We start from the raw sequence: 21,663 nt of genomic DNA, 5'->3' as shown, positions 1-21,663 counted from the left end.
GCTTTACTGAAGATTTTCCTTCACCTGCAGGGGGCGCTTTAGCAGAAAGTGAAACAGGTGGAAGTCAAAAGTGGAAATCGAAGAAAGTGCTCATTTTAATTTAACACATGCAAGCAGCCGGCACGACGGAGAATCTTTTTCAAACCCATACCCCCTCATCATGGTAACTACACGTATGAGTTCATATGATGCTGCATTTAAGTTGAAGGCCATCGATCTGGCAGTAAAGGAGGGAAACAGTGCTGCCACACGTGAGGTTGGCATGAATGAATCCATGGTTCGGCGCTGGAGACGGCAGCAGGAAGAACTCATTCAAGCCAGCTTCACCCGGGGATGATGACAGCAACACGGACAGCGACACTGACATCGCCACAGAAAAGGTATGTGACGAAGCTCTTCTGAGGCTGTTCAACTCCGACACTGAAGAAGAGGACTTTAATGGCTTTAGTGCGCAAGAGGAAGATGAGAGCGAATGACTTTTTCTGGTAGGCAAGTGTGTTTTATTTACTAACCAGGCATGTTTTGTGTGCAGTTTTTATTTTCTAATCATCCAGGGCTTATTAATGCTGTGTCAGCGCTGTTCTTTTCGTCTAAACATGCAACTTACCGGTAATAACGTGTCAGTTCTGTTTTTATTTTATAACCATCCAGAAATATGAATGCTATCAGTGCTGTTTTCTTTTCTAAACTTGCAGGCACGTTCACCTGGGTTTAAAATTCGTTTTGTTGAATTAAAAAAACAACGAAAAACCTCTGTGTAGCGTCTTTCTGTCTAATTATCTTATGTTATGGCCGTACATGCGCTGTGCGCCGGAGACCCGCATGTGGCTGCTGCGCCTCGGCTTGTATCTGAGTGCGGTGTGTGTGTAGAAAACCTGTTTTTTGTTGGTGCGGCTTATATTGAGGTGTGCTCTATAGTCCGGAAATTACGGTACAGGACTGCTTCCGGAAAACGTCTTCATAAACTTGATGTCATTTATCGCTCAGCAATCCGTTACGTCACTGGTGCCCCTTTCACTATTCATCATTGTGATCTGTACTCACTTGTCAACTGGCCATCACTCCATTCCCGCAGCTTGTTACACTGGTATCAGTTCATATTCAAAACAATCAGTAGATCCCCGTCATATCTCATTGTAATGAATTAGATTACGTGTTATTTAATAAGCCATATCATGCAGGATTCCATAGAAAATATGAAATCCACCTTATGGATCTGTGAGGTTATTTTAAACCAGAAGATTGGAAGTTTTTAATTCAGGGACTAGATAACAGCTTCGTATTCACTCAGAGACAACAGAAGAGAGAGAGTCAGGTTTAAAAGTTTAAAAATTTATTAAAAACAAATTAAACTAGACTAATTTTAAACACTAAATGTATGGTGTAGCTAAGGTGGATGAGAGGGTGAATGGGGTGAGGTGGAATGTTGCTCAGAACCGGCAAATCCGAAGAAGCGATAAGTTCTGATGGGACCTGAAGGTGATGTCTTCGCGCTAAGCTTTGGTTAGGAGATTCATAAACACATTCAACGCCATTTGTCAGTCTACGTACCCTGAGCGGAAGTCTCCGTCTAGATCAGGAGGTGTAAAGGTCCAGCTTGACCTTTAAGGAGCAGGAGCCTGTAGAAGCAGCCACGGCAGCCCACCACCCGTCTTGAGATACTTCCGGGTCACGACAGTTTGTTGGCATCTAGCGAGACCCAAACCTGGGTCTTGATGGTTCAGCTTTTATTCTGAAAGGAACCGTTGCAGCAGTTGGAACAGCAACAGATTTTATCCAGCTTGTCGTTGGTTCTTTTGGCTGAAGAGGAAAGTTACGGATTGGCCACTCCGACAACTTCTCTAGAACGCTTTGAACTGGCGTTAAAGACGACGTGGGCATGGTTTTATACTTCGGATGTTTTGGTTTATGGTCGAATGAAAAGTTGACAGATTCACCAAACACCATCAAAACCACGCCTCCGTCAGATCCGTCAGATTCTGATTGGATCAGTGAAAGTAATGTGTCATGTCTTAACGCTACGTGAGATCAGTCCTGTTGGAACATTTAAAGTCATAGTACCTTTATATTCTATAGGATTACAATAAAGTAATTAATATTTTGATTTCACAGATTGGTCACATCTTATTTATTGACTAACACTTGGTTTTATTAGCTTTATTAAAATAGAGTTCTTTGATTAATTAAAAGAAAAGAGTTCAATCTTCATTCTTCCGTTGAGCTGAAAATAAGCAGGTTATGCATGAGACCTTGAGACCATATCTCATGCAGACTAGTCCTGTGTCAGAGGAGAGGGGAAAACAGTCATTTCATTCTGTTACATCATTATCTCATTACTCACTTAATCCCTCTGGTTATCCCCAAAGCTTGCACCTCTTCTGGCCACTCCTCATTCCAGTTTGCTGCTTCCAACGACTGGAATGAGCTGCAAAAACCACTGAAGCTCACAACCTATTCCATTATCTACCTTCAATTATTCATTACAATCAATAGTTTCTGATCAATGTGCCTGTCTCTGATTACTTAAAGATTGTTTTAAGTTGGTTCTGATTGCTTGTACATATTATACATGAGAACAGTCCTTCGTCTTTATGTCTAACAGTTTTATCTTATTTTTTATCTTGCATGTTTTTATATTTTCTGTTTTTCTTTGATGTAACGATAACTATGTGTCTGTTGCTGCTGCCTCTAGATCGTCGTTGTGAACGAGAATGAGCTCTCAACCGACTCGTCTGGATAAAAAATGATTCAGTAAAATGAAAACAAAAAAATGGACGAGATTAGCACAGCTGAGTCACTGCAGGAAGCAATGGTTTAGACTCTGACAGCAGTTGTGACTAGTGATCACACTTCCTTCATTAGAAAGAGGAAACTGACTTAAATCTTTGAAAGCGAGCTTAAAGTGGAAGCTCGCACCTGTTCAAGCGGGGCAATCGCGGCGGTGGAAAATTAGCAAGTTGGTACAAAGTGGAAAGAAAGTTACAAGTGAACCTTGAAAAATTAGAAATTGGTGCAGAAGTTACTTTATGTCAGTAATTCAACTTAAAAGGTGAAACTAATACATGAGATTCTCTCATTTAACACCAGATATTTCAAGCCTTTATCTGTTATAATTGTGATGATTGTGGCTTACGGCTTATACCCCACACTCAAAGGCTCATAAGGTAAAAAGGTTCAATGTTCTAAACTCAGTGTCACACTCTAATCAGCTAATGAACCCAAAACACTTTCAAATAGTTCCTGAGCCTTTAGATGGTCTCTCAGTCCAAGTAGAATTTTTGACATAAATGGACTTTTGCATACTTTTTAAATCACACTTGCATCGATAAAGATTTGAAAATGTCAACATTGTTAGAAAAAGGATTAACATATGTTTATTATAGATATGGTTTTGAGTTAAACTAAACTTCATGTATAGAAAACATATTTTAATGTTTTTATAGAAAATTGTAGTCTTTAAATCTACATTAATACATTTGTTAATAAAAAAAGAGGGCAGTAGATATATATTTTTTATCTTATAAGCATTTGTCTCCAAGGCTATTTGGAGAAAAAGCCTGTGGGAACCTGTTATGGTTCCTGAGGGTACCACCGTGCTCACGAGCACCAGGTTGGTGACCCCTGCTCTAGAAGGTGCTATATAAATACAGGTCAGTTACCATTTTATTCTACCTCACAGGTCAGTATTGTGTCTGGTAGCCCTTTATTTGGCTCAGTACCCGTGAATTAGCCTTGAACTTCACAAAGATTGGTGACCCCTGACCTAAAGGATGGTGGCCCTTGAGGACCATGACTAGACAACACCCGGAACTATTCCTCCAACATGTGTCTGCAATTTTTAAAGGTGTAGAGCACTTGTTTAATCAATACATTAGCAGTGGTCTCTGGTGGGATTGTATGACTTGCACGTCGTATTGTGGCAAAAAAAAGAAGCCCAGAAGCGTCTGGATCAGCATGGACAAATCTGCTGAGTCTTATTTCCTGGTATTTGGACATCCTGCTTCGGATTGGATAACAGCAACGCGACTCTACGGGGATGTTTTATCTCCAAAAATAACATAAGCCTGAAGGAGCTTTTGCTGTGTGGCGGAGTTGCTAATTCTAATAGTTAGCTTCTGCTAGCCGAAACGTTTTATGCCGTTTCCTGGACGCTAAACCAACAACAGCCTTCCCCGATGGGTGAGACCAAGCGACTGCTTGACATAGAGTGGTCATACTTTTCAAATCTTTTTTCTATTAGATTATTAAAGCAGGAGATAAATGTAGGAGACTATTTTCATGTTCAGCCTGCATGGAAAAGTCAGAGTGACTGATTATACTCAGAAACAATCATTAAAAATTGTTTTTCAGAGTTCCACACCAAGTGAAAGATCTAAATCCTACTGAGCTCTCCGAGTCCATCTTGTCCTCCTGGATTATAATCTAAGGCCTGCTAGGCCGAAACATCTTAAAAATAATTTGTTACGACTGCAAACATCCCAACTCTGGCAACATCTGCACATCCTGTTCATTTAATCTGATTTAAAAAAAATGAATGTTTAAGAAAACACTTTGTGATTGGTCCCACTCAAACTGCCTCTCCATCTGGTCAGAACGGATCTCTGTTTCACCAAACTGAGGCTGCTCATAGAACAAATATCTTGACCGATCCAGATGACAGAAACTCGGCAACAAACCAACAAATATGAAACAAAGTTTATTCTTTATTTTACATTTCTGTACATAAACATTTCTCCCCTCAAATAAAATATCTGAATCCAATAGGATGAAAATGATATTAACACACTTATTCATTTAAAATGACTCGTGTCCAAAAAAAAAATAAAAAAAATAAAATCAACATTCACAAAATGTTGAAGAGTGAATGCGTTACCAAACTCTACAAGTCCACTACAAGGCAGGCATGTCTCTCTTTTAGCACCTTCAAATAAAACACGTCTCAGTTGAAAACTACCATTTGTGCAGAATAAAAACGCTTCGGTACTTTATCGTCCGACTTAAAATGATCTGAAGAAGTTACGCGTTAAATAGCTTTTTTTCATACAGTGTTGTTTCTTTTGTTTCCCCCCATGACTGACTTTCTACATTTTTAGCTATTATTTAATATTTTTCCCACCTTTTTTTTAATTATCATTTATTTTTGTGTTTGAACAGTTATAATTCAGTGGCAAATGTAGAAAGTTAAAAACAAAGAGTAGCAAAGCAAGGCTGATTACTGCACAGGAAGCTGGGGACAGAGTCTATGGCAACACACAATCAGTTTCCTCTTCTCCCAGGAAGCAGGAAGTGCTACTCCATCCTCAGCACTGGGAGAAGCTCAAGTGTCTTTCTCCTGCGCTGTTGCTACCGGTGAAGTCTGTGAGCGGACGGGAGGGTAAGAAGCAGGAAAAAGGGATGCAGCAGGGAGCAAAGTACTCAGGACAAGCAGAAGGGTTCTTGGATCGACACAGGTAAAATGGTCAGAGGGAAAAACTCGTTTTGGGAGCAGAGAGGGAAAGGGAAAGGGAGGAGCAGCGACGGGCTTCTTATTTGGAAAGGGTCTTCTCAGCCAAATGTTTCTGCTGGCTTTCAGCATGCCTGAAAAAGAGAAGCAAAAACAATTATGTGGCATTTTATTTAAATGAAAAAACAAACAAAAATGAAACAACAAGATCCTTGTTGTTTAAAATTATTCAAATAAACACAGGTGACCGCACCGGTGTCTCCTCCCAGGTAGCAAAATCCCCTCAAACGTTATTTATAGGATGAAAGATGAGCTCAATGACAATAAGATGCAAGGCCTCTGCTTCTGACGCTCTGCTGTTTGTGTATGGGGCGCCAAATGAAAAGCAATACCTTGAAGTACCTGGTACATATTTTGTCACATTAAGCATCAAACAACAATGTTAAACTATTCTGAATCAAATTTAAATAAATTAATTCAAACATAAAGATTTAAAATAAAAAATTTAATATATAAAGTTAAACCTTAACAACTAGTAGAAAGCCTAGGATTGAAAGTAAAATTTGAAATTAATTAATAAAAATGAGAAAAATCTAGATATTAAGAATATTTTCTAAATGTATTTAAATTACACAAGACTATAACAAAATCTATCTATCTATCTATCTATCTATCTATCTATCTATCTATCTATCTATCTATCTATCTATCTATCTATCTATCTATCTATCTATCTATCTGTCCGTCCGTCCGTCCGTCCGTCCGCCCGCCCGCCCGCTCGCCCGCCCGCCCGCCCGCCTGCCTGCCTGTCTGTCTGTCTGTCTGTCGAGCAACAAATCACCCATAAATGTAAGACTAAATATTTAGATTTAAATCTAAATATATAAAAATGAACCTGTTTAGTAATAAATCTCAAAGCACTTGAACACTTCAAGCTCCTTTAGAAACCAATATAAAAATATAAAAAGTTACATTTGAATATTTAAAATCAAATCTAAATACCTAAAGTTAAATCTAAATGACAGAGAACCTGGACAGGAACACTATATGTGTTCAAGCAACGATGACCAACTATAACAATTCATCTCTTCCCCGTTTTGCATTAGCCAAGCTTGAATTTCAACTAAATATGTTGTTTGAAACCAGAACAGTTTCTCTTTATTTAGACGTAACCTTATATATTTAGATTTGATAAAAAATATGTAGCAAAAAAGCTAAAATGTCAAAGCCAATTTTTACAGGGGCTGCAGAAGGTTTGATAAAGGACACACACTGGACAAGCTAGATTTCCATACCATACCAAACCACCTTTATTTATATAGCACTTTAAAAACACAGCCATACGGCTGACCAAAGTGCTGAACAGTCGCACAATAATAGAGAGAAAAAACATAAAACAGTACTATAAAGTACAGCCAACAATAAAAAAAGACAAGCCGATAAAAAAGTACCAATAAAAACCTTACAATGGATGATAAGAGTAGTAAAAACCAAACTAACAGCTAACTATTAAAAGCAAGGGTAAAATAGTGTCTTTAGTCTAGACTTAAAATCTGCCAAGGTGGATGCCAGTCCAACTGTGACTGGAAGTTCGTTCCACAGTTTAGGACCGGCGACAGAGAAAGCTCTTGGTCCGCGTGATTTGTAACACGCTTTCGGGACCTCGAGGAGCAACAGGCTGGAGGACCTGAGTGTGCGACCGGGAGTATAAATTGAAAGAAGATCAGGTAAGTACACAGGGGCAAGACCATGGAGGGATTTGAAAACAAAAAGTAGCATTTTATATTGGACCCTGAAAGTGACGGGTGACCAATGAAGGGATTTGAGAACTGGTGTTGTATGCTGGCGCCTGTCGGTACGCGTTAGGAATCTAGCAGCTGCGTTTTGAACGAGTTGAAGTCGGGCGAGGGTTGACTTATTGACACCCAGCAAAACTGCATTCGAGTAGTCGAGCCTGAATGTGATGAAGGCATGAACAACTGATTCCAAATTTTTTTCTGGATAAAACGGTTCTTAATTTGGACGGATGCGGAGTTGGAAAAAACACGATTTTACAGCGGCACTGACCAGATCAAGACAAGACAAGATCAGACATAATCACTTGAGTGTGTGAAACACATTAATGCTGGGCAGCAACATAATGGGTAACATTATTAATATGGGACCTGCCCTGACCACCAGTCCCTGCCAGCTTGTGAATACTTGGCAGAATTCCTCAAATTTTGTTTTACAAATGTTAGAAACTTATAAGAGAACGTCTTCATATGTGATAAAAGTTGGGAATACAACATGTGTTGCCTTCCTGATAACCAACGGTGCTTTTGCTTTTTCTGTTGTTTTCTAGAAATGATGAGGCGTTGAATGAACAGGTCTTCCTTGAGCGTTGTGAAACTGACAGTGATGTAGAAAAGAGAAAAATAACCCTCCCGTTTTATATTTGACTTGCTCATCTTTAAGAAAAAAAGTCCCCTTTCAACATTTTAATCACCTGGTGAGGTCTTCTATGTCAACCAGCATGGCGTCTTGCTCCATGTGGAGTTCATCACGAATCAGCAGCAGCTGCACCAGTTCCTCGTTCAGACCTGGAGTGACAACGGGAAGGGGTATTAAGATGAGACATGGCAGCTATTTCAACAAGTTTATTGTACAGGAACCACAAAAACCACTTTCGTCAAAACTTTCAGCGGGGATCCATTCTGTTGAAATCTCCCTCGTGAAACGACCTCCGACGCAAGAAACGGCAGAAACAAGTCAGACGTCCCATCACAAGCGGAAGCATTTGTTGCCTCAGCCTTACCAGAAGAACACAAATCCTGGGTTGAAGGCGTGTTTGAGGGGAATGACAAATTTTTTAGGTGAAAACTCGCTCATGATTTAGGAGTTAAGGGGATTTCTGAAGCTGCTAAATGTAAGATGAGAGATTATTCATCCATGTGTACAAAGTGGTGACAGTAAACACCCAGGGGGGAAGCTGCTGACTGGTACCAGCTCTGATGTGACTAATGCATTTAAAAGTACTGTCACATTCTGTGTGTGTGTGTGTGTGTGTGTGTGTGTGTGTGTGTGTGTGTGTGTGTGTGTGTGTGTGTGTGCGCACGCGGTCAACTCACTTTCAATCTGGGAGTGCAGGTCATTTACTATAACCTGAAGCTGCCCCAGAGTCATATCTCTCAGGTCGGTGGGTTTCAGACTCCTCTTCATTAGACACTCGCTGATGTGAGGCATGTGTGGAAGCTGGGGAGGGAGGGAGGGGGGAGGAGAGAGAGAGACAATAAACACAACTTAGTTTTTGTGCGTTCTACAGTGGCACACTTTACGATAAAAACACACACTAACCTGTGCTACCCTGAATATTATTCTTTAAAGTTAGCGGGTCAAACGCATTCCTGCAATGAATACTGGGCTTTTAAATTTGTTGTCACTTTAAAGCGTCAGACTCAATAATTGTATGCACACATGCTTTAGCCTGTATTGTTTGTAGTGTATGTTATGAATCACTCTCGTTTTTGTGAAATAAGAATGAAACGGCTTTGATTGACTGATTTTTAGCCAACTTTTTTGTATTTCCATCCATCCATCCATCCATCCATCCATCCATCCATCCAGCCATCCATTTCCAGCCACTTATCCGGAGTCAGGTCGCGGGGTCAGCAGCCTAAGCAGAGAGGCCCAGACTTCCTGCTACTCAGACACTTGGGCCAGCTCTTCTGGGGGAATCCCAAGGTGTTCCCTGGCCAGCTGAAGGACATAGTCCCTCCAGCGTGTCCTGGGTCTTCCCATGGGTCTCCTCCCAGTTGGACGTGCCCGGAAAACCTCACCAGGGAGGTGCCCAGGAGGCATCCTAACCAGATGCCCGAGCCACCTCAACTGGCTCCTCTTGATGTGGAGGAGCAGCGGGTCTAGGCCATGCTGAATTATGTTGACTTAGAAAGGTATACAGTTGTTGATGGTTGTCTAAAGATAATTATCTGAATGTGTGCGTGTGTGTGTGTGTGTGTGAGCGTCTGCTTTGTCTTCTCAAACCTCCAGTGAGTCGTGGAGAATGGCTGCTCATGCTGATCCAGGTTCTGTTGGAGGTTTCTTCCTGTTAAAAGGGAGTTTTCCTCTCCACTGTTGCTGCATGCTCACTTAGTGTGAGGGCTGCTGTAAAGTCTCCGACACTAGTCAGTGACTCGATGCAACCTGCTGGGTTCCTTATGTAGGAAACGTTTAACTAGTTGGAATAATGAGCTGAACTCAAAGCAGTGATAAAGAGGTTCAATTGGAGCGTTAACTTTGTAAAATGTCTTGAGATGACTAGTGATTTGGAGCTGTAGTAATAAACTGAAGTGAATTTCGGGGTAAGTAAAATAAAATAATTCATATAAAATGTTAACACATATTAAAATATAATTTTTTGTCTTTTTTGTATGGTGGCCCAGAAGGTTCAACCAAATGCAAAAGCCACATTAAAAATAAGTAATAAAAAAATCAACAAAAACGAAAGAATTTTTGGGGCCCCTGTCAGTAATGGGTCCTTAGAATCATCCTAAAGCTACCGATGACCGCGGCCGCTTCTCACTAGTACGTTCTTGTGTACTTCACAAGTATGTACTTGGCTGATACACCAGAAGATCCATTCTACCGAGTATGGGAAGACGATGACGGCATTTGGAACAGAACCATACTTCGTTGCGTGATGGCAACGATTTGTCCCTAAATAATGATTACATATTATTTGTATAATCAAAACGGATCAAATACCAACATTTCCCGCTGTTAAATGAAGAAAAACATTTTTTTTCTTTTCCCATCAATACAGAGAAAAACGCTGTTTTAGGCAACACTGCGTTTATTTGGATAGCGGGTTAGCTAATTAGCATTTTGACAAATCGTCAAGAATCTGGAAACAAACAAACAGCAAAATTTACAGGTTACTATTATTTACAATAACAGACGACTATATTAAATACTACAGTTATGAGCCTGCCGTTCGGTTTGTGACACAATGCATTGTGGGACACTTTGCTGTCCCAAGTTCGCAGAATGATGCATTGATGCATCCTCGATGGAATGGGCGGAGCAAAAACACATCTGGGAATTTTGAGTGAACTTGCCACGATACATACTTGGAACAGTTCTTGGGCCATGGTTACTGACGTCTCACAAGTACACGAGTACAGACAAGTACGCATATTGAGAAACGGCCGTTGGTATAATCTTCACTTTGGGCAGCAGTAGCTCAGGAGGTGGAGCGGGTTGTCCAGTAATCAGAAGGTTGCAGGTTTGATCCCATTTCCGACCAGAGAATGCTGCTGTTGTGTCCTTGGGCAAGGCACTTAACCCGCCTTGCCTGCTGGTGGTGATCGGAGGGACCGGTGGCGCCCGTGTTTGACAGCCTCGCCTCTGTCAGTGCGCCCCAGGGCAGCTGTGGCTACAACGTAGCTCATCCCCACCAGCGTGTGAATGAGTGATTGTGTTGTGAAGCGCCTTGGGGGGTTGTAGAACCCCAAGAAGGCGCTATACATATACTTATATTTACCATTTTTATTTCTTTAACAGTTTAATTTTTGAGAGTATTTCTAATTTTTGTTTAGCAAAAGCCTTTATTTCTAGCTCGGATTATGTTTGTTTTGTGCTTTCAGTTTGCCTCTTGGCGCAACGCCACACGCAAAAACCAAACCAAACAAAACACGTCTTCCTGATGTCAACAATATCACAACCTTGTTTCTCTCTTCCTCCCAGTTTCACCTCTGATAAACAAGCTTAGAGTAGGGGAGGTCCCTTTTCTAGCATTTCCAAAAACTCTTTCACTTTCACAAGTGTCCGCACAAGGCTATGCGTCAGTTTCGGTTTCATGGGTGACGAGAGGAGAGGTGTTATGTCAGAGTCTAAGGATGGGAAATGCAGTTCATCAGCATTTCTGTTGACTCAACTCTTAACTCCAGGTTTAGTTTCTGTGGTTGACTAATCAAAATAACCTTCTGCTACAACTCGGTTCTCCTTTGAAGACTTGATAACAGAGGGAGGAACTTGACTAGTTTCTCAGCCAAGCCGGGGACGAAAACTTTTAGCCACAGAGGTGAAGTTTCTACAACCCTTTACGAAAAGCATCTCACTTCATCTCAACTATTTATTTCGTAGGATTTTTTTGGGGAGTGCAGGAAAACCCACACTCCTGGAACATTCACTCCCAAAAAAAACTTTTTTATGGGGGATTAAAAAAAATTCCAATTAATTTTCTCTCACATAAACTAGTTATGTCACTGAAACTTCGTACACAACACCTACTAGTACTGTTGTTATTTATGGTTAAATTGTCTTTGTTCTTCTTTTAGAAAATGTCCCTGATTTGTTGGAATTTGCGCCACAAAATTTAAAAACTGCCCCATAAACTAGCACCGTATTTTCCGGACTATAAGCCGCTACTTTTTCCCCACGCTTTGAACCATGCGGCTTATAATGAGGTGCGGCTTTACTGAAGATTTTCCTTCACCTGCAGGGGGCGCTTTAGCAGAAAGTGAAACAGGTGGAAGTCAAAAGTGGAAATCGAAAAGAGTGCTCATTTTAATTCAGCACAGGCAAGCAGCCGGCACGACGAAGAATCTTTTTCAAACCCATACCCCCTCATCATGATAACTACATGTATGAGTTCATATGATGCCACATTTAAGCTGAAGGCCATCGATCTGGCAGTAAAGGAGGGAAACAGTGCTGCCACACGTAAGCTTGGCATGAATGAATCCATGGTTCGGCGCTGGAGACGGCAGCGGGAAGAACTCATTCAAGCCAGCTTCACCCGGGGATGATGACAGCAACACGGACAGCGACACTGACATCGCCACAGAAAAGGTATGTGACGAAGCTCTTCTGAGGCTGTTCAACTCCGACACTGAAGAAGAGGACTTTAATGGCTTTAGTGCGCAAGAGGAAGATGAGAGCGAATGACTTTTTCTGGTAGGCAAGTGTGTTTTATTTACTAACCAGGCATGTTTTGTGTGCAGTTTTTATTTTCTAATCATCCAGGGCTTATTAATGCTGTGTCAGCGCTGTTCTTTTCTTCTAAACATGCAAATTACCGGTAATAACGTGTCAGTGCTGTTTTTATTTTATAACCATCCAGAAATATGAATGCTATCAGTGCTGTTTTCTTTTCTAAACTTGCAGGCACGTTCACCTGGGTTTAAAATTCGTTTTGTTGAATTAAAACAACAATGAAAAACCTCCGTATAGCGTCTTTCTGTCTAATTATCTTATGTTATGGCCGTACATGCGCGGTGCGCCGGAGACCTGCATGTGGCTGCTGCGCCGCGGCTTGTGTTTGACCTTTTTTTTGTTGGTGTGGCTTATATTGAGGTGCGCTCTATAGTCCAGAAATTACGGTATTCGTGTCTGGGTGTAGTTTAAAGCTGAAGTGGTAAATTTGAATTTGCTTAAAACATTCTTTGTTGCCTATTAACAGCCTTCTAACATCGTATAGCTATAAAAATATTGTGAAGATTAAAAATAAACAAAAAGATAATAAAGTAGTCATCTTGCAGTTGTCCCAAAACACGTTTTGGACTAAAAGCAACTATCGGACCACCTGGTTGTTGGTCTCGCTGAACCACCGCACTTCCCGGAGTCCTCCAATCATTACGCACTCGTGCATTTAGCACCAGAACACCACTGGTGTGAGAGGTTCTCTGCTCAATAACAGAGGAGGAGAAACAGCCGGCTGCTACCTCTTCAACTTTAGGACAAACTACCAACGTCTCCAAATTAAAACACCGTTTGATGTCACGGACAACAAAAGACGTTTGGACTGGTGTTAAGCACTATCTTGTTTCCTCCTGAAATGCGGGTGTCTCGTTCTAGCAGGTGTCTCAGGGAAGATACCCAAAGGGAGGGTGGGTGTTCCGTGAACATGCTTGCGTTCAAAACCTAGCTTGTTCTGTGGAGTCGCTAAAGCAGCTTTAATGAAAGCAAACCGAGTTAACCCAAGGTGTTTTTAAAATCAAACTAGCCAAATAAGGGAATCTGGTGATACGATATACATCACAATACAGGGGAGACGATATATCGATATATTGTGATACGGAAAGCCCAACGATAATAGCACAAGACTGAATTTAAATTGAAAACTCAGGCCAGACGTTTCCAAGACACATCCAACGTTATAGCGAGATCTCGATGTTTCGTCAGAATGAAGGCGATAAAAATGCAGCCACCTAGTGGTCAGAGTGTGAACTGCACCACTCCAAAGGAATACAGTAAATGTTGGCGTGTAAATACGCTGTTTTTAAATATTGATGCAGTATCACAACACAAAACACAGATGGATAAATGAAATAAATAAATAAATAAATAAAAAGATTTGTTTTGTGTCACATTTTATCGTAACATGACATCTCATTTATTGTATCGGGTGTTGTCTCATGTATCACATTGTAATGTACAATCAAACCTTTATGCTGTCTAATTCAATTATAAACAGCATCGATATCATTATGATAAAATAAACATGAATTTAGCCTTTCTCTGGCCTAATTATGTGAGCCTAATTTCCTTTTGTTAGTGTTTGTAGACAATCTTCTGTCTTATTGACATCAGCAGTGTGCTACCTCCTTTTAGTCTCGGTAACCTTTATCATCATCGTTCTCAGGATGCTTTGAGGATTTGTCCTGACTGGTTTAACGGATCTCTGGACCTGTTGACAGAGCAGGCAGCTGTAGCCTTAGAACAGCTTAACATTCACCGTGTGCTCAGTCTGAATGTGACAGCGATGTCCTCCGACTGCAGAGCAGAGCTACATCTCTAAAACACCCAAGTTGATGCTTTCTGCTGTATGAATTATAGATAGACCTGCTCGAGCCGCCCTCCTCTCCTCTGAATAAGTAAAGCGTTTCTGCTGGAAAATATCGTGTGCCCTGGCGTGACACTGCTGGGAAGTGTGTGGGGGTCTCTGGGCGAGCGTGGCAGCGGGGCAGATAAAAACGGATGAAATAATGATGAGCAGGGTCGCCGTCACCTTCCTCGCACTAAATGGGGCTGGAGGATAAGGGAATAAAAGCAGAGCCAGGCGACATGGACGACGTGATTTCCTTCCTCCACGGTGTAAAATACGATGGAAAAACGTTTAAATTATACAACTTTGTAATAATTTAAGGAGCTTCAAAGCGCTTAAACTTGTACTTTAAAGCCATACTATGCAATATTTCATTTTTTTAGGCCTTTATAGGGTTAATGGAATGTCACTCAGACCCCCCACCCCTCTCTGTGGCCTTTGCAACGTCAGAGTGCCGTTCCGGTCCCTGTTGGACTCAATAAAGAGGAGCTAACATGCCTGGTGCTACAGTCGTCTTCCAGCTTGTTTTCTGCATGTGTTAGATCATGAACACAGCTGATGTGTTTGATTTAGAGATGAATCATTCCTGTAGACAGTAATGAAGGCTGAGGAGACATTTCAGCTGATGGCTTAAGGTGTTAAACCCGCACAGCGAGGAGATACGTTTCACATTTTCTTTTACTAACGGACACCAGAGGGTGCTAAAATCAAAATAAGATGATTAACGCCAGATGGAAATGCAAAGAAACGGATCAGACTGAAAAAATAAATTATAATTATGTACAGAAAACTGATAATTTGTCATTATATATTGAAAATATTGACGAGATCAATTAATTGGATTTTAATACATTGGAGAAAATGTTTTTATTAATAGATTAGAATTTGATTTTTGCCACAAAAGGCTATTTGAGTAGTACTTTCACAAGATAAATATCAGTAAATCATTAAAATTGAACTTTAAAAAAGTGAAATAAAACAAAAAAAATGAAGCATTTTAGTCTGATTTTGGTCACTGACCAGGTCGGCCACTGGAGACTTTTTGCGGTTCTGTTTCTCCACCTCCACCTGCATCTTAGCCATGGGTTTGGCCATCGCCAGGGCCAGTTTCGCCTCCGCCTGCAGCTTTTTCTGTCGACTCAAGAAGTCCATGTCCTCCAGGGACTCGGAGTCGTCCTCCGTGGTGTCTCTGTCCGAGTAGGAGGAGCTCTGCTTGGACTGCGACCGAAGGAGGAGGAACAGAAAAGAGATTTGGGAAGAAACAGGAGATGAGATGAAGTTTACTTTTCAGTATTCTTGGTAGTTCAATGTGTATTTACTTCATGCTGACATCATTGGCAAACACCCAGCTTCAGAACACGTGAGTGAAAACTTTCACACACGACCAATTACGTCTCTAAATCAGGGGGGATATCTCTGCTTTACCACTTCGCTCTTATTCCAGACTTTGCTACTTTTCACACAATCAATACCAGAAACCTGGCTTCAGATCACTTCCTCTCACGATTCAGTTCTGAAGAAAACCACTTTATTTGGATTTCAGTAAGCAGCTGCACACCATCGGGGACAGAGGCGTGTCCAGGCTAGTCTCCGTCTTGCTGTCATCTGCATCGCTGTCCTTGTCGCTGCCGCTGTCGTTGACGAAACAGATCTGCAGGTTCATGCCGCTCTGCAGCCTGCAGGGACGCAAAGATGGAGAGGAACAGAAAGGTAGCATGAACCCATTTGCAGATGAGCATCAAATCAGTTCAGAAGGAGTCTCAGGTCACCAAGCTGCACGAGAAACAAAGAGCTAAGTTCAGCACAGCTCTGTCCCAATCGCACTAAAAACATGCAGGATGCTGCTTTGTGTTCAGGAAAAAGAGGAAGTGCAGGGCAAAGTGCCGTTCGGGGGTAAAACGTAAAGAGTGCTTGTGTTTTTAGGCATTTCTCCTGTTTTCTTCACCATGGATCGATCCAGGAGGTCTCAGGGAGGTCTGGTACAATCTGGGCCGAGAGGGTGTGTGTGTGTGTGTGTGTGTGTTAATGTCATAGAAGAGCAGAAAATCAGTAGGGTGCAGATCCATCCTACCGTCGATCAATAATCTGCTTATTCAGCTCAGTAATTACAAACAGCGCTGATTGATCACACGGCAAAAAGATCCAATCCGGCCCACTTAAAATAGCACCTGAGTGTCAGTTGTTGGTTCTGAGGACAATTTCAGTTATTCTGTGTTTTCTAGCTGAAATTCGAATTCCTAAATGCCTGATGAATGTGTCACATTTTAGCAGCAGTGATCTGTTTGCTGTCATTTATGAGAGTTAATCAGAAGTATCGAGAAACTCGTGACTCAGACGAAACACGCACCGGAGCGCAAACAGAACAATCGATTCCAGTAAGACTCGGTGTCAGAGGTGGTAGTCTCTCTCTCTCCCTCTAAGCGTGTGTGTGTGTGTGTGTGTTTTAGGAAGTGAGAACCACAAAGGTCTGAAACCATCAGGCGTTTTCACATCGTTTTCTGACATTTTGTTGATCCTTTTTCCTCTACTTGGTTTATTTTACACAACAATAAATCCGTGGCATTAATTTCTTATTTATTAAGTTGTTCATCTTCGTGCTGCCAAAACCAAAAGATTCCCACTCTTAAATCTACCAGAGCTAGAGATGCTTCAAAAACTAACTCTTGTGCTTTCCAGTTACCCATCACATGCCTACTGAGGTTTTGAGTAACGCAGGTCTCACCGTGAGGACAGGCTGGGTTTGCCGCTCTTGCTGCAGCTGGTGTAGATGCCCGGGCCATCGTCAAAGAAACTGCCCAGGGCCAACTTCTGCCTGATGGACTCCCTCTCATTCTTCTGGGCCTGCGACGGACGAGAGATTAATACTCGTTATTTCAACGTGAACATTTGAGGACCTCTTTACAGAGATAGGATAAATGCTGAGCTGAAATTCTACCCCGGCTCTAACACGTCCCACTAGATTGGCTGACAGCACCGTTACAAACCACCAGAACAGGACTTATTCATAGCAGTAGCCTTGTCTTAGTTTACAGTAAAAAAGGTTTTCAGTGTCATCTTAGCAAGCTCTGATCCAAAGTGATGAGCTAAAAAAAAAAAAAAACAGTCCAGTGGAGTTTACTGTTCACCACCAGGGGGCGCTGGTGTCTCACCAAACAGCAAGGACTCACACGAGTCTGGGTGTGAGGCTACATCAGATTTTCTGTCCCAAACCCAAACCAGAGAAAGCAATGAACACAATTACAACATTAAGAAAAGTAAGTTTGTATAATATAAAAAAAAAAAAACGATTCTGACAAACAGGAAGTGACCACAATCCATCCACCTTCATCTCACCCCGCATCCCGTCTACATCCGCCTGATTCATCCCACCCGTTGTCTGGAGGCTAAGGCCCGACCGATATGCTTTTTTTGAGACTGATACCGATATAAAACTTTTAACAAAGGCCGATAGCCGACATAATGGCCGATAAATCTCCCTCAAAAAAAATTAATAAAAAATTTTCTTAAGCTTAAAACCCTTCATTCTTCTCTCTTACACACCAAAGAACTGTCTCCATAACTCACTCGGGTTTCCAAGTAATGCAAAGGAGATTTATTTAGCAGATCTCAAAAACAACAGAACACACAAACTCAGTCACAGCATCAATCTAACATTCACTAAAACTGTGGTTTCCACATTTTAGCTTAAAGGAATATTCCACCGCTCAGTAAAATTGTGTCTTGTTAAGATTCCCCAGAGTTAGACAAGTCAGAAAAAATATTTTATAACCAGCCCAATATGATCTGGCAGCAGTTGGTTTTCTTAGTTTAGCATAAAACAATGTAAGTGAATTCACATACACTGTAGTGTTTTTTTATGTAGGTGAATGCAAGCCTTCCCTTCCATTGCTTTATGCTAAAACAACCGGTTACAAAATGTTGTTTCTGACTTGGCTAACTCTGGGGAATCTAACAACACACACACGTTTGGGGACAGAAAATCCCTACACGAATATTAAAATAATAAAAATGCAGCAATAAATAAAACGTAATACTTGTGCTTTGTAACAAAGTAACACTCTGTGGAAGTTAACTTGGTGAACTTATTCACCCTGGACAGGAAATAATTGCACATAAGAAACATAAATAAGAATAAATAAATAAAAAGTTCCAAAACAATAATTTGTGTTCAAAGTTCAAAGGAGTGGAGCCACACAACATGAGTTCATAAAGCTGGCGCCATCTGCTGGATAGGTAGTGCAATATCGGCCATATCGTCAGTCTTTTTGGCCGATAGCCGATACTGTTATTGACCCCAATATCGGCCGATAATATCGGCCGGCCGATATATCGGTCGGGCCCTTCTGGAGAGCTCTTTATCTTTGACTCGCCTGACTTCACTTATCGCCGCTTCCCTCCAGCATCCTAAAGCCGCTTCGTCTCCATTCTCCTGCTTTCACCCCCTCTTCTCCTCTTCTCCACTTCTCCTCTTTTATTGTTTATCTCTTGACAATTGGTGTCCTCACTAAGGAAAGATTTACATAATCCCACTCCACACGAGAGCCCAGAGGAGAAACCAGGGACACGAAGACGTGGACACTGGGAGCCATGAACATACCAACAAGTTTTAATTTTCATGCCTGAATAGTGCAGATGTGCATGGAGGAATCAACGTCACTCAGACAGAAAAGGTGTCGGTCGTGTTAAAGGGAAACTTAGCATTTTTGGCTTGCTTTTAGCACCCCCTAGTGTTCATTTTAATTCACTGTCATAAACAGAAACTGAAACTCTCCTACTCGCTGTGATCCGGTGCACCTTCATCTAACAGCTGAAAGGTCTCCTCAGCCTTCATTAGTGTCCACAGGAGTAGTTCATCTCTAAATCAAACAAATCAGCTGCGTCCTTCATCTAAAACATGCAGTTTTCATTTCTCTGAGCTCTCGTGTTTCAGAAAATACCCGATGTTGACTCTAGTTTGACTCCTATTGTCGTCAGGCGTTATTTCTATTCTATTAGCTTCATCAGATCAATGTTTTCTGTGTTTCTTCTGAGGCTCCACCATGACAAACACGTTACAATGAACGCTAACCAGGTGTGGCTCGCTGTCCTGCGGTGAAAACATGGATTGCCACAAAGCGGGGCTTTTGGGAGACTTCAGGGCAGCAAACTTGCAATTGGGGTATCCTCCTCACAGAGGGCGACGCGGGCTGAGAGACTTTTAATTAACCCTGTAAAAGGTCATTTTAGGGTCATTTTAGCACACACTGGCTCAAGAAACTGATTTAAAAACATGAAAAATTAGCGTGGTGTCCCTCAGCGGGGGGTCGATGGGCCCATATCAAAGCTTGTAGATGCCTTAGAGGACGTGCGCTCCTGGATGGCTACAAACTTTTTACATCTGAATGACGCTAAGACTGAAGTAATTGTACTTAGCCCTGGCATGTCTACACACCCGTGCGATGCTGTGAATCTGGGCCCTTTAGCATCCAACATGAAGACCACCATCCGAAATTTGGGAGTGCAACTGGACTCAGCCCTTAAATTCGACGCGCAAATCAACCAGGTTGTGCGATCGTGTTTTTTTTTTTTACTCACGCCGACTAGCCAGAATTAAGCCCCTGCTGTCCAGAGTACATTTAGAGACTGTCACACATGCTTTTGTTCTTTCAAGGCTCGACTAATGCAATGCACTGTATGTCGGCCTTAGTCAGGGTGCGGTAGCACGCCCTCAGTTAGTTCAAAACTCAGCCGCTAGGTTCGTGACAGGCACTAGGCGCAGGGAGCATATCACCCCTGTGTTGGCATCCCTTCACTGGCTGCAAAATTCAAGGTCTTGGTACTGACATACAAGGCCTTACAAGGAACTGCTCCAGCATATCTTGGCAACCTTTTGCATAGGCATGCCCCCTCGCGGGCCCTTCGCTCAGCTGGCAGGGAGCTGTTGATCGTTCCACGCACTAAGTGCAGGTCACGGTGGGACCGTGCGTTCTCGGTGTTGGCACCTGCGCTTTGGAACCAGTTGCCTTTGGTGGTGCGTCAGTCACCCTCATTGGGGGTTTTTAAGACTCGCCTTAAGACCCATTTTTTTGTCGAGGCATTCCAGGATTAGCAAATTTTACCCGGTTTCGATGCCCCGGCCTCTTAATATTTTTCAGGATTTTATATTTTGATTTTACCCTCCTCTTTTAATTGATTTGATGTTGGTTTTATGATTATTATATTTTATTCTGATGGTTTTATGTTTTATTGTGTTGTGTTCAGCACCTTGGGTGTCTGCATTGGTCGCAGAAGGGGCTTCATAAATAAATAAATGAAATGTGATGGAAAACAACATAAAATCGTCCTTCATGTCTGGTTTCATAATCAGGACAAACTATTTTTAAAAACTAGTATCATGTTTTATTTGTGACAGATAAAAATTTAATTTTGACAAAAGATGACTATTTTTACAATTTGACTCAACCCTCTGGAGGCAGGCGGTGCAGATTTGCACCGTTAAAACCTACCTACCTTTCTGTAAAGCACTTTGAATCGCACTTTGCTTGAAAAGCGCTTCATGAATAAAATCCGATTGATTGATTGACCTACCCGGTTACTCCACGTACGTATTTCATGAGCATTTTTTAACTCAGAAGTACCCCTGAAGGACTGTTAGTCCTTTCATCAAAACTCATTTTGAGCCTGAGAGGGTTAAAATGCCCCAAAAGGAGGAGTTGGAATAGAAAATAAAGGTAAAAATGTGTAAAAATACAATGATTCTTACATGTACTTGGACACTTTTATTACATTTTAACGTTTGTAAACAAAATAACCGCAATAACTGGTTAAACTACATACTTTTGACCAGATATGAAAACATTCTGAGCTTGGCCTCATTCTTCCTGTGATCATTTCTTAAGTTGTGCAACATCAGGAGCATAGATGCTCCAAAAACACAAACTTTCCAATTAAAATCATTATTTCTTCATCTCTTTTACCTCCTTACCAACCCTGATGTTCCTCTGTCTCCACTTTAAATGGAATGCAGCCATGGACGTAATTTTCACTTTAGAAGTGTGTGTGTGTGTGTGTGTGTGTGTGTGGGGGGGGGGGGGGGGGGTGTATCTTTACAGTATGCTCTAATGGGAAACAGGCTTCAACACAAACGGTTGTTTTCTGCTCGGTCCTAGAGCTCAACCAGTTTCAATTTAATATAGCGTAATGTTGTTTTTGGATGGTAAAAAGTGCAGGGGTCAAAACTTGACTTTGGAAAAAGTGGGGGGGACATGTCCCCCCTGTCCCCCCCAAAAATTACGTCCATGAATGCAGCCATTTCAGATGAGCTGAGATACATTTCCATTAAAACCCTTCGCAGATTTGCAGTTGGACTCAAAAATCACTGGTTCTAACTGCATCAGACTCCCAGTGCAAGACCCTCTTGCTTGTGTGTGTTTGT

General features: G+C 41.6%; 1 protein-coding gene across 4 annotated transcripts in view; it reads right to left on the bottom strand.

The window, feature by feature from the left end:
* Positions 1–5,293: 5,293 nt before the first annotated feature.
* schip1 (schwannomin interacting protein 1) overlaps positions 5,294–21,663 on the bottom strand; it is a 374,676-nt gene continuing 358,306 nt past the window's right edge. For all 4 annotated transcript variants that reach the window (XM_015951057.3, XM_015951058.3, XM_015951061.3 and 1 more), the window contains 6 exons: positions 16,972–17,090; positions 15,808–15,925; positions 15,270–15,467; positions 8,554–8,677; positions 7,932–8,025; positions 5,294–5,577 (listed from right to left, as the gene is read on the bottom strand). In XM_015951057.3, the coding sequence (XP_015806543.1) occupies positions 5,526–5,577; positions 7,932–8,025; positions 8,554–8,677; positions 15,270–15,467; positions 15,808–15,925; positions 16,972–17,090 (705 nt within the window). In that variant the 3' untranslated portion in view covers positions 5,294–5,525. The remainder of the gene's footprint in view (positions 5,578–7,931; positions 8,026–8,553; positions 8,678–15,269; positions 15,468–15,807; positions 15,926–16,971; positions 17,091–21,663) is intronic.

The sequence above is a fragment of the Nothobranchius furzeri genome, chromosome 13 (genome assembly GCF_043380555.1).
Source record: "Nothobranchius furzeri strain GRZ-AD chromosome 13, NfurGRZ-RIMD1, whole genome shotgun sequence".
NCBI lineage: Eukaryota > Metazoa > Chordata > Actinopteri > Cyprinodontiformes > Nothobranchiidae > Nothobranchius > Nothobranchius furzeri.
The sequence above is the reverse complement of the archived record's forward strand: the minus strand, read 5'-3'. Positions and strand labels throughout refer to the sequence as shown.